General features: G+C 49.7%; 2 protein-coding genes across 2 annotated transcripts; both read left to right on the forward strand.

The window, feature by feature from the left end:
• Positions 1 to 1,037: 1,037 nt before the first annotated feature.
• LOC123092831 (uncharacterized) lies at positions 1,038 to 7,221 on the forward strand. The gene is made up of 2 exons (XM_044514679.1): positions 1,038 to 3,002; positions 6,967 to 7,221. Exons 1-2 carry the CDS (start codon positions 1,229 to 1,231, stop codon positions 7,107 to 7,109), a joined length of 1,917 nt encoding a protein of 638 aa, XP_044370614.1. The 5' UTR covers positions 1,038 to 1,228; the 3' UTR covers positions 7,110 to 7,221.
• A 1,482-nt stretch (positions 7,222 to 8,703) lies between these two features.
• Positions 8,704 to 11,947, forward strand: LOC123095021 (type IV inositol polyphosphate 5-phosphatase 9). The gene is made up of 7 exons (XM_044516854.1): positions 8,704 to 8,841; positions 8,938 to 9,128; positions 9,304 to 9,411; positions 9,503 to 9,836; positions 9,954 to 10,156; positions 11,143 to 11,251; positions 11,359 to 11,947. The coding sequence occupies exons 1-7, from the start codon at positions 8,815 to 8,817 to the stop codon at positions 11,779 to 11,781; spliced, it is 1,395 nt and encodes a 464-aa protein (XP_044372789.1). The 5' UTR covers positions 8,704 to 8,814; the 3' UTR covers positions 11,782 to 11,947.
• Positions 11,948 to 12,164: the final 217 nt, after the last annotated feature.

The following is a 12,164-nucleotide window of genomic DNA, read 5'->3' on the forward strand; positions in this document are numbered from 1 at the left end:
ATCCATTGTTTGTCGAAAAATTGCTGAATGTTGAAGTTTAGACCACGGATTTCCCTGATTCGTCGAATAAGTATAACAGTACCATTTTCAAGTATTGATGGTGGTGTGCAGAAGAAAGGGCACAGGAGCATACCTAAATTGGATAGACGACAATTAAGAAGTTTCCTTTTCTCAAAGTGGATTAATCGGGAGAGATAATGTCTTAAATCCACATGATGTGATTTAGTTAACTATATATACGTACACGACGTGGCATGCAGTACAAGTTGCTCATGTTGAGCCTGAAAACTCTATAGACCTCAACCCCCCTACTAGGCCTATATGTCCTAGATATAATACTTAAACACGTGCTGGGAAAAAACTTGTGCTCCCTCTTAAAGAATGTGCAATAATACAGCTAGTTGTACATACAAACAAGAAGATATGCGTTTGCAACCAGGCACTGGCCATTTTATATGTGCAAAGTTCACAGTAGCACGTTGGAACAGGGGCACATCAACTGGACATAGATTTTGTACACCCAAGCACATGTGTCCTGTTTATTTTCAAGAACAAAAAACAGAAAGTGAATTTTGAAGTTGAGAGAAAAGAAAAACTCACTTGCACGCTCATAATGTGGCCTATATGTGTATTTGCACCATTTTATGATAAAATGGGTTAACTCGTAGTCTAAACAAAAAATGTAAATCAAGATGTGCGCAAAATCTGACATCTATATTTAATACTCAATCATTTATTGTTTGAATTTTCTAAGACTTCATGGAATCATTCAATCCTATATAACTAAATAAATAGGTCATCCAACTAATCTACTTTTCTAAACATCTAAGTATCTCAAAATGCAACCATGAACGAGAAAATGCATGAAAATGATCTTTCTATTCTATTGTGCTACCGATATTCAATGAATATTTTACATCTATACAATAATCAAATATAATATATCATATGTCTTAGTTCTCCTATTATTAATTTAAATATTTATATTTCATACAACCAAGTTTCAATGCATTATATTTCAGCGGGAGGAGGTCGGGGTTATGCTTGGCAGAGTGACGGGTCTGCAGAGAGACCGTTCCTGGGGCCGGCTGGAGGCTTCGTTGAGGGGGCCTCAGGACCTGATAACAGGCACAGAGGAGGTTATCGCGGATACCGTGGTCGTGGTGGAGGCCGCGGAAGGTTCCGCCGGCCGCCTCCCCCTAGACATGTTGACTCTGACGGGGCGGCGATGGAGACTGATCAGACACCACAGGAGCTACCTCCCCAGGCGATGGAGGTGGTGAATGCACTTGCGGTTGCTGAGGTTCCTGGGATTGCGAAGGAGGCTGAGGTGGTTCAAGTGGCTGATTCTGAGAGGGCATCCAAGTACGCTCGGAAGAAAGAGAGAATGCTTTGTTACCGGTGCGGAGAGAAGGGGCACTTCATCGCGGAGTGTGTGGCCCAGCTGTGCGAATCCTGTGGTAAGCCTGCGCATGCTTCAGGGGATTGTCCTTTGCTGAGGGACCATATTCCAGCTCTTACTGTATATGGTGTGTACTGTGCGGAGCTGATGTTCTTCGAGTCAGCGGCTGCGAGGGAGATCCCAGCTGATACACAGAGCCTTACTTCTGGTTTGGTCAAGGTGACACAGGGAGATGTCTCCCAGGCTCAGATTGTGCAGAGACTTCAGGAGTTGGCTCCGGGTGATGTTCAGTGGGACCTCGTACCCGTTGAGGATAGAGTATTCAGAGTGGAGTTTCCTTCGATTGAGGACTTGCAGCGTTTGTTGAGCTTTGGGATGTGTAAGGTGCCAGGCACCAAAGGTATTTTGGAGTTCCACGAGTGGAAGAAAGTTGAGCCTAAGGGGAAGCCTCTTACTCAGGTGTGGCTGCGTTTCTCGGGGGCACCGTCTGAGGCTCTTTCTGATGTGCGTGTGGTGGCTAGTTTGGGGATTATGGTTGGTAAGACGGAGAAAGTGGATATGGCGTTCACTAGAGCTCAGGGGGTGGCTCGACTGCGAGTTAGCATTCTGGATATTGAGTATGTCCCGGACGTCATCAACTGGACCTATAGAGGCGAGGTGTTTCCACTTGATATTGAGTTTGAGGATGCAGAGTTGTTTGCTGAGGTTGCTGCTGGCACTGACGTGGATATGCACGATGGGGGTGATGATACAGGTGCTCCCAGGGAGCAGGCGGATGAGGCAGCACAGGAGCCCAATGGATCGGGGCCTGCTGCTCAGGAGCCGGAGAACGGAGCCGGGATGGAGCAGTCCCCGGCTTCGTCTTTGCCTCATAACTCACTGCGGTTTGGATCTTTTCTGCCGTCGTCGGCGCCTCCTCGTCTGTGGAGTGATCGGGTTGACTCTGACGATGCGTTCGAGCATTCGCTACCGGTCTTGGACTTTGGGCGGTCACCCCGGCAGTCGGCCAGCTTCAGTGCCCGTGTTGTTCAAGAGGTGGAGCCTCAGGAGTCGCCAGGGCGATCTAGGTCTTCGGTTTCCTCGCGGAGGGGAGGGGCGTCTGGGCAGGTGGCCACGACTCCCTCTCATTCTTCTGTTTCACAGCAGGCGGCGCAGGTACCTGTGTCCAGCCGGGGCGACATATCTTTGGGGCAGGAGGCCCTGGAGGTCCGTCTCGCGGGAGCCTCGTTGGTGGTGGGGTCGCCGGAGGTGCTAGGCAGGCGTCAGGGGCAGGTGGCCCCTGACCCTCTAGTACCGACGGCGGTCCTGCAGGTGGAGCGCACGGCTGCCACGGCGTCGGCTGGGGGGGTCGGACTAGGGCAGGAGGCCCTGGTGCCAACTCCGTCAGGCATCTCCACATCTCCTACGCGGTCCCCCTCTCCCAGACCTACTCCGGGAGCCGCTACTCGGGAGGAGGTGATCGCGTTCGGAGGGATCCGAGACCCTGCTTCCGAGGGGAGGCGGACGAGCTCTCGTCTCCAGGACCTTCCGGAGGTTGATGATTTGCAGCAGAGGTGCGCTATGCGGGCGGCCAAGCTGCGTGATGTGGAGAGCACAACAGGTATGTCAGTTAATGTTTCAAATTCTATTCTGCATTTCTCTAAGGATGAGATTATTAATAATGCAAACCAAGTGGGGGTGTCTCTTGGGAATAATAATTTGGAAATTGAAAACTCGGTTAATGATCTTTTAGATTTGGAAGCGGAACGGGCCTTGGAGTCTATTAGAAACCTAGCGGCTGTAAAACCTTTGAATGATGCGGAGATTGAGGCCTTGGGTGTTAGGGTGCTTGATAAATTCTGCGCGGATCTTGTTCCTCCGTCTGCGGAGCCTGATGAGGATGAACTCCAGGTAGATGATGCAGCTCATGTTCAACCAGAGCACGGTTATGAGGACCGGGCTACAGGTGATAACATTCCTAAACGTAAGTGGAAGCGGAAGGTGTACCCTGCATCCGCGGTACGCAGGAGTGCTAGAATTCGTAAGGCCAAAAAATTCCATGATGACCTATGAAAGGAATATTCTGGAATAGCAGAGGTCTTAAGGACTTGGCTAAACGTAGGTTTCTAGTGGAGGCATCTTTAGAGCACCGTTTAGATTTCATTGCTCTCTCTGAAACTGGTAGGGATAATTTTGCACCTCAGTTTCTTAACACGTTGTCGGGAGGGGTGGAATTCGATTGGCATTGTCTTCCTCCAAGAGGGAGGTCTGGGGGCATCTTGCTGGGTGTGAGATGTGATTCCCTTGAAGTCCGGAGTGTTGTTATGGGTGACTTTGCAGTGAAATTCAGAGTCAGGTCCAAAATAGATGGGTTTAACTGGGTGTTGGTGGCGGTCTACGGGGCTGCACAACCTGAGCTTAAACCTGAATTTTTGGCTGACCTGGTTCGAATTTGTGGGTCCGAACAACTCCCTATCCTGGTTGGGGGGGACTTCAACATTATTAGGAGGCGGGATGAAAAGAATAACGATAATTTTGATGGGCGATGGTCCTTTATGTTTAATACCATCATTGAGAGTTTGGATTTGAGAGAAATCGAACTCTCTGGTAGACAATTTACCTGGGCTAACTCTTTACCAAACCCGACATATGAGAAGTTGGATCGGGTTCTTGCAAGTGCCGAATGGGAGCAGAAGTTCCCTCTGGTCACGGTGCAGGCTCTAACGCGAGGAATTTCGGACCACACACCGCTATTTGTTGACTCAGGGGAGCCAAGGCATGTGGGAAACAAGAATACTTTCTCCTTTGAAACGACATGGTTTGAAAGAGAAGGTTTCTTGGATATTGTTGCCAGAGAGTGGGCTAGAGAGTCTAGGGGTAGATCGCCTGTCGAGAGATGGCAGAATAAGATTAGGCATTTGAGGTGCTTTCTTCGAGGTTGGGCTAAACATCTAAGTGGAGTTTATAAGGTTGAGAAAGACAGACTCCTGGAGATTATTCAATACCTAGATGTTAAAGCTGAATCAGCGGTTCTTCAATCTGCGGATATGTGCTGTAAGATTGATGCGGAAAAGAGGTTGAAGGAACTTCTCCGCGAAGAAGAGCTGAAGTGGGCGCTCAGAGCAAAGGTTCGCAAAGTAATCCAAGGGGATGCGAACACTCAATTCTTTCATCTGATTGCGAATGGCAAACACAGAAAGAAAAAAATATTTCAGCTCGAGCAAGATGAAGGCACAATTGTTGGTCACGATAATCTTAAGCTATACATCACCGAATACTACAAGCAGTTATTTGGACCGCCGGAGGATAGCGCTGTGTCCCTCGATGAGTCCAGGACTGAGGATGTGCCTCAATTAACTGCTGCTGATAATGACATGCTAGTTGCGCCGTTTACGGAAAAGGAGGTTTTCGATGCCATCTCTCAGATGGAGAACAATAAGGCTCCCGGGCCGGATGGGTTCCCGGCGGAGTTTTACAAAAGATGTTGGCATATCATCAAAGGGGATCTGCTACCCATGTTCCACGACCTTTTTGCTGGACGGCTTCAACTTTTTCATTTGAACTTTGGAACGATAACGTTGCTTCCAAAGAAGACCGACGCTCTCAGGATTGAGCAGTTCCGTCCTATCTGCCTCTTGAATGTCAGTTTCAAAATTTTTACCAAGGTTGGGACTAATAGGCTCACACAGATTGCGCATTCTGTGGTGCAGCAATCCCAAACAGCTTTCATGCCAGACAGAAACATCCTTGAAGGGGTGGTGGTGTTGCATGAAACGCTCCAGGAAATTCACTCTAAGAAACTTGATGGAGTCATCTTTAAAGTAGATTTTGAGAAAGCGTATGACAAAGTTAAATGGCCTTTTCTGCAACAAGCTTTGCGTATGAAAGGTTTCCACGAGGGCTGGAGGAGCCAGATTGAAACTTTTACGCAAAAGGGTAGTGTTGGCATAAAAGTGAATGACGATGTCGGTCATTACTTCCAGACACATAAGGGCCTGCGGCAGGGAGATCCGATGTCCCCTATTCTGTTCAACATAGTAGCCGATATGTTGGCGGTGTTGTTAGGGAGAGCCAAGGAAGTTGGCCAAATAGGGGGCTTGGTGCCACACTTAGTGGATGGGGGTATATCCATCCTGCAATACGCTGATGACACTATCATCTTCATGGAGCATGACTTGGTAAAAGCTAGAAATCTGAAGCTGCTGCTTTGTTTGTTTGAGCAGCTAAGTGGGCTCAAAATTAACTTCCACAAAAGTGAGTTGTTCTGCTTTGGGAGAGCCAAAGAGGAACAAGAGGATTACAAGCAGTTGTTCGGATGTGGTTTGGGTGAGCTGCCTTTTACCTACTTAGGAATTCCTATTCATCACCGCAAGCTCACGAATAATGAATGGAAGTGTATTGAGGATCGTTTCGAGAAGAAGCTAAGTTGTTGGAAGGGCAAGCTCATGTCGTATGGAGGCCGTTTAATTCTTATTAATTCGGTGCTCACGAGCATGCCCATGTTCCTTTTGTCCTTCTTTGAAGTCCCAGTTGGAGTTAGGAAACGACTGGACTTCTATCGATCGAGGTTCTTTTGGCAGGGGGATGAGCCTAAGAGAAAATATCGGTTAGCGAAGTGGGATATCATTTGTAGACCGAAAGACCAAGGGGGTATGGGGATTGAGAATCTCGAAGTCAAGAACCGGTGCCTTCTTAGTAAGTGGTTGTGGAAGTTATCCTCAGGAACTGACGCCATGTGGGCTCAAATCCTGCGTAACAAGTATCTCCAAACCAAAACTTTGGCTCAGGTGTCGGTTAGACCAACTGATTCACCCTTTTGGAAAGGGCTTATGAAAGTGAAGCTTTCATTTTTTCAGAGGTCAAAGCATTTAGTTGGTAATGGTGCAAGCACGAGATTCTGGGAGGATACTTGGCTTGGAGAGGCTCCCCTAGCAATCCAGTATCCGTCTCTGTATCGTATAGTTCGAAGGCGCGATGCTTTGGTTGCATCGGTCTTCGCCTCGATACCCCTGGATATCCAGTTTAGAAGATCGTTAGTGGGCAATCGTTGGGAAGAGTGGCTGCATCTAGTTAGGAGACTGATGCAGGTACAACTATCTCAACAACCTGATAAATTACGCTGGAATCTCACTAGGTCGGGGGGATTCACGGTTAAATCAATGTATGTTGATGTTATTAATTCCAGCTCGATTCCTACTTCAAAGCATGTGTGGGACGTCAGAGTTCCTTTAAAGATCAAGGTGTTTATGTGGTTTCTACATAAACAGGTGATCTTAACAAAGGATAATCTTATTAAGCGTAATTGGACAGGACCTACTAGGTGTAGTTTCTGTGATCAGGGTGAAACCATTAAACATCTTTTCTTTGACTGCCCACTAGCTAGAATTCTTTGGACGACTATTCAAGTCGCTTTCAATATTACCCCACCAAGGTCGGTTAACATGTTGTTTGGGACATGGCTAACTAGGGTAGAGCCCGGGTTAGCAAAACATATTCGCTTGGGGGTTTGCGCTTTTTTGTGGGCGCTTTGGAATTGCAGAAATGACTTCGTCTTTAACAGATCAACAAATATCCATGTTTTGCAGGTTATCTTCCGAGCAACGGCTCTTATCCGTTCCTGGTCGCTACTCACTCCGACGGAGGCCAGGGAGCTTTTGGTTACTGCTGCTATCCGATGGGAGATGGTAGCTCGGGATATATTCAGCCGGTTTGGATGGCGGTCGTGTAACAGGATAGGCAATTAGTTTACCTGTCTATTTTGGAGCCAAACGGCTGTGATGTATAAGTGCTTTGGCTAGCTTGTGTATCTAGCCTTCGGGCTCTGTGTGAGCCTTTTCTTACTTTTCTTGTTGACAACCTTGAGACTTGGAGACTTTGTGGACTATTTTATGCTTAATAAGATGGCCGTATGCATCATGCTGATGCAGAGGCCGGGGAAGCCCCCCTTTTCGAAAAAAAAAATTATATTCCAGTGATTTAGAAAAAGAGCGGAGATCACAGGCAAACTTATATGTGCTCACCTAGAGACAACTCTGCATTCGCCTACGTGCTCTCTTGTTAACTCTAGACATTTTCCCCGCAAAACCTGAAAGGCCCAACCGCGAAACAAAACCTGAAGGGCCAGGCACTCTGGCAATTGATTAAGAGTAAACTCTAGACTTAGACATCACATTTCAGATTAATTTCAAAAGTGCTAGAACTAATGAACATATGCGTTATATAGACCATTTTAGCGACTGAATACAAAATATGGTCAAACAAACAATAAAATAAAAAGAAGAGCCACGAGAAAGCAGATTTTTGTCGACAATTAGCATACTAGAATTCTCAAAGGCATGGTAAGCACGCATGCGTGCGCGCACACACACACACAAATATGTTACAAGTATGAAAGTAAAAATGCAGCATACTGCGAATTACCAAAAGCCTCCCCCGCAATTATTTTACCGAAAACCTATAGAACATACCATTTTTCTATTATTGTAGTTGAGCTCGCGGATGACAACCTCGAGATTTTGCTTCTTGGACCATTGACAGCGGCCCTGCCCTGCTTGTCATAGCAATGAAGCGTAGAAGCGCTTACAGTTTTTATGCACATCTATACACTTTTTGTTATTGATAAAAGGGGCATATTATATCAAGGAGATGTTAATTAAACATGTGCAACAATGAGATCTCAAAAGGTATTCAAAACATCGAGAATGTACATGTAGCTATATATAACCTTCTGAGAAAAACTACACTTGTAAAAATAATATTGGTCCGGCAAAGCTTAACTAGCCAATAAATTCCCAGAACATTACCATACTGGAACCTTTTTCCTAACCCCAAGCAAAAGCACACCGAAAACGATCAAGAGCAACTCTCCAAACGAAGCTGACAGTCACTAGTTAGTAGGCGTTGGATGGACTCGCTTTCGTGGCAATAGCACACCGGTGTCTTAGCTGGACATAGGAGTTTTGCTAGTATGCACCAGAGCCAGCCAGTGTACGCCAGTCCACCACAACTGCTGTTGAACAGCTTCTCACCGGCCCGTTGGTCCCCGGAAAAATCTAGTTTATCTTCACCGTGATCCCACTCCTCTTTGACCACCTAGAGATCAAGGTTCAAAAGGCGGCTTTTATTCCCACTGTCACGGCCACCGGTCCTCCCCCTTTCTTCCCTGCCTCGCGTCACTGCATCAGGCACCATGCAGTGCAAGGCGTACACTGATCGACATCCGGTCACATCCAGCCCCGCGTAGTGGCACGATTTGTCTATTGGCTCCCCGTCGCGTAGCGTCCCGCGGCCTATTTAAGCCCCGCTTTGCCTACCCCGTCCAACGTTTCCCTCCCTTCCATTCCACTTTACTTAGCACAACCAGGAGGACCTAGCGATAGCTAAGCTAGCTAAGCTACCCTACTGGCCACGGTGCGCGCACGCGCTCTCTCACCATGCTGGAGAATCAGAGCCAGGCGGAGGTAGGCATCACGTACCCTCTCGATCCGCTTTACCCCGGCCCTAGCTAGCTTTGTAGCATGTAGCTAACTTTGCTCTGTGCATATGGTGGCGGCCAGGTTCTCTGGCCGAGGCTGGTGGCCAACAAGCTCTTCAGGAAGCCCTCCGGGAGCCACGCCTTCGTCGCCGACTTCCCGGCGGCCGCCGGCGCCGCGGAGGAGGAGTTCGACGGGTGCAGCCCCGACGCCGACGCGCAGCGGTGCGTAAAGCGGCCGCGGCCGCAGCAGCGGAACAAGACGCTCAAGTACAGGTATGTGCGTGCGTGCATGCATACATGTCTGTGTGCTAACTCAATCAGAGACCGCCAACCACCATGCTTAGGCTCTGGTAGATCATCATCATCATCCCAACTTGCGCCGTGGCGTGGAGTGCTGGTTTTTCTTATTGTTAATCGGCCACTGAGCGCTCATGGATCGATCCACCAGGCTGTTCGCGAGCACGTGGAACGTCGGCGGCGTGGCGCCACCGGACGACCTCGACCTGTCCGACTGGCTCGACACCAGGAACGGCACCTACGACATCTACGTCCTCGGGTACGTACTAATTACCAAGCGAGCAGTGACCTCGACGCTCATGCGGCATAGGCTTGTGGATGCATGGTTAGTAACAAAATGGCGTGTGCAGATTTCAGGAGGTGGTGCCGCTGAGAGCGCGGAACGTGCTGGGCGCGGACAAGAACCGCATCGGCATGCGGTGGAACGAGCTCGTGCGGGCCGCGCTGAACCGGTCGTCGCCGTCGCCGTCACCGGGCGCCACCGGGGGAGGGGAGAAGCAGAAGGTGCACCCGGTGAGGGACGGCACCGGAGGCCTGCAGTCGCGTGACTTCCGGTGCGTGGTGAGCAAGCAGATGGTGGGCATCCTGCTCACCGTCTGGGTCCGCGGCGACCTCCGCCGCTTCGTCCGCCGCCCCAGCGTCTCCTGCGTCGGCTGCGGCGTCATGGGCTGCCTCGGCAACAAGGTGCGTGCGTGCATGCCCTACCCTACGTGCATACAGACAGACATGCGCGCGCTTGGGGAGTATACGAATACGAGGATACATCGGAAGGCAACTGACATAAGGTTCAACTCTGCGCAGGGTGCTGTGTCCGTGAGGTTTTGGCTGCGTGACACGAGCTTCTGCTTCGTGTGCTGCCACCTCGCGTCCGGCGGCAGGGAGGGCGACGAGGCGCACCGCAACGCCGACGCCGCGGAGATCCTCCGGCGGACGAGCTTCCCGCGGCGCCACTGCTCCTCCTCCTCCCCGTCACTCGCCACGCCCCACAAGATTCTAGATCACGAGTAAGTACATCGCCCTGCATTATTTTCGTGCGCTCCGTGCATGCCGCAAGTCGATGAAGTCCGTTTGGTTTGCTGCCCATGCCAAAGAATGGGCTGCCTATGGGTAATGGGTGTACACCCATTCCTCTCACATAAGTATTTTTGCCAAACAGTTGGCCAAAAAATTGGCAAGCCAACACTTGCCAGCATTTCGTAAGTTTAGAGGGGGCATCAGCCTGCAAAAAAACTCAGCTGTACACTAGTTGAACGTACTATAGAATGCATCACATCGCACTGCCGGTTTTGTCGCCGTTGACCGGCCGAATATTAAGCGACGGAAATATCAACGGCCGCCGTCCTTGCCGGTTACAGCCACGATTTGATCGAGCTCACCACCGCGGTCGTTATCTTATCCGGTGGTTGCACCGTCCACGGCACCGGTAAATCAAGGGCAGATACGTATTTGCCGTTCAGCATCGGGTTACTTGCCAGCCAGCCAGCCAGTTTACCACTGTACGCACGTATTGATCATGTCACGGCATGCACGTAGGCACGCACGACAAATAGTACTATTAAGCACTCGAGCAAGTAGCCAGAGTGAATGCGTCGGATCTACTCCCTCCGTTCTAAATATAAGTCTTTTTAGTGGTTTCAAATAAACTACAACACATGGATGTATATAGACATATTTTAGAGTGTAAACTTACTCATTTTGCTTTGTATGTAGTCCCTTGTTAAAATCTCTAAAAAAAATTTATATTTAGGAACGGAGGGAGTATTTTCTATGCCAGACCGGTGATGTAGGGAAGTAGTAGGAGTATGAAATATCCACTTAATGGCGACGGTAACCGCAAGTTTCCACAATCAGAATGCTTAATTTCACTGGCCGGCGCCCGTGACAAAGACGGCTCGGAACCAAGTGGTGATCATGCATGCATGTTGATGCGGTAGACCTTGACCGGCCTGGTGTGCCAGTATAGTTTCTTACTGTTTGTACTCTTGCGCAGCCGGGTGATCCTGCTTGGGGACCTCAACTATCGGATCTCCCTGCCCGAGGCCAAGACCCGGTTGCTGGTCGAGAGGCACGACTGGAAGACCCTCCTGGACAACGACCAGGTACGAATTCAACCAGCAGACAATGATCTAACTTACTATACAAAACACGAGGAAATTCAAATTTCAAACTTTGAAAACTCATGGGCGATTTGATTGTTCGTTTGCAGCTGCGGGGCGAGGTGTCGTCGGAAGGAGGGACGTTCAACGGGTGGAACGAGGGGGCGATCACGTTCTCGCCGACGTACAAGTACCACCGGAACTCGGACGCCTACTACGGCTGCTCCCAGCTGGGGAAGAAGGGCGACAAGCTGAAGCGGCGCGCGCCGGCGTGGTGCGACCGCGTGCTGTGGCGCGGCGCGGGCCTGAGGCAGACCCGGTACGACCGGTGCGAGTCGCGGCTGTCGGACCACCGCCCCGTGCGCGCCGCCTTCGCCGTCGAGGTGGACGCGCCGTGGAACCTCAACTCCCTCCGGAGCTTCTTCCTGTCCGAGCGGTTCGACGACCGGGCGAAGAGCCCGGCCGACGGCCTGTTCCTGCTCCGGGAGGACGACCACACGACCACCAGCGCGAGATACGCCGAGGATGTTTGAGCCTTTGAGACATGCAATGGCTGTACACAAACGAAAGAGAGTACATAAAATCATTTTCGTCGATAGTATACGTAGTAAAGATCCATCCTCTCGATCTGTTCTGTCTATTCTGAGTGTCCATACATGTCTACAGCACAAGCTAGGATACGGATGCAATTTTCCCCCACACCCTGTCCCTGACTTCCTGTAAATTACAGTACAGTGGTACAGTAGATCGCACTCTTGTTGATGCAGTGAGTTTGTCCCGACCCAAAACTTGTTTGGCCGGACTAGTGACGAGTTGTCGCTGTAAAAATCCTACGAGGAAATATGGGGCTTTGTCGCCATGAACAACCTTCATACATCAGTTGGAGTGATGTACGAATGAGTGGTACCTTTCTGCA

The sequence above is a fragment of the Triticum aestivum genome, chromosome 4B, assembly GCF_018294505.1.
Source record: "Triticum aestivum cultivar Chinese Spring chromosome 4B, IWGSC CS RefSeq v2.1, whole genome shotgun sequence".
In the NCBI taxonomy this organism is placed as follows: Eukaryota; Viridiplantae; Streptophyta; class Magnoliopsida; order Poales; family Poaceae; genus Triticum; species Triticum aestivum.

Excerpts from the sequence above, each read along its gene's own strand:
- LOC123092831 (XM_044514679.1), top strand. The coding sequence starts at position 1,229 with ATGGAGACTGATCAGACACCACAGGAGCTACCTCCCCAGGCGATGGAG. Across the intron at positions 3,003-6,966 it reads TGATGTGGAGAGCACAACAG|GTTATCTTCCGAGCAACGGC; the intron begins GTATGTCAGTTA and ends CATGTTTTGCAG.
- LOC123095021 (XM_044516854.1), top strand. The coding sequence starts at position 8,815 with ATGCTGGAGAATCAGAGCCAGGCGGAG. Across the intron at positions 10,157-11,142 it reads CACAAGATTCTAGATCACGA|CCGGGTGATCCTGCTTGGGG; the intron begins GTAAGTACATCG and ends ACTCTTGCGCAG. Across the intron at positions 11,252-11,358 it reads CCCTCCTGGACAACGACCAG|CTGCGGGGCGAGGTGTCGTC; the intron begins GTACGAATTCAA and ends GTTCGTTTGCAG.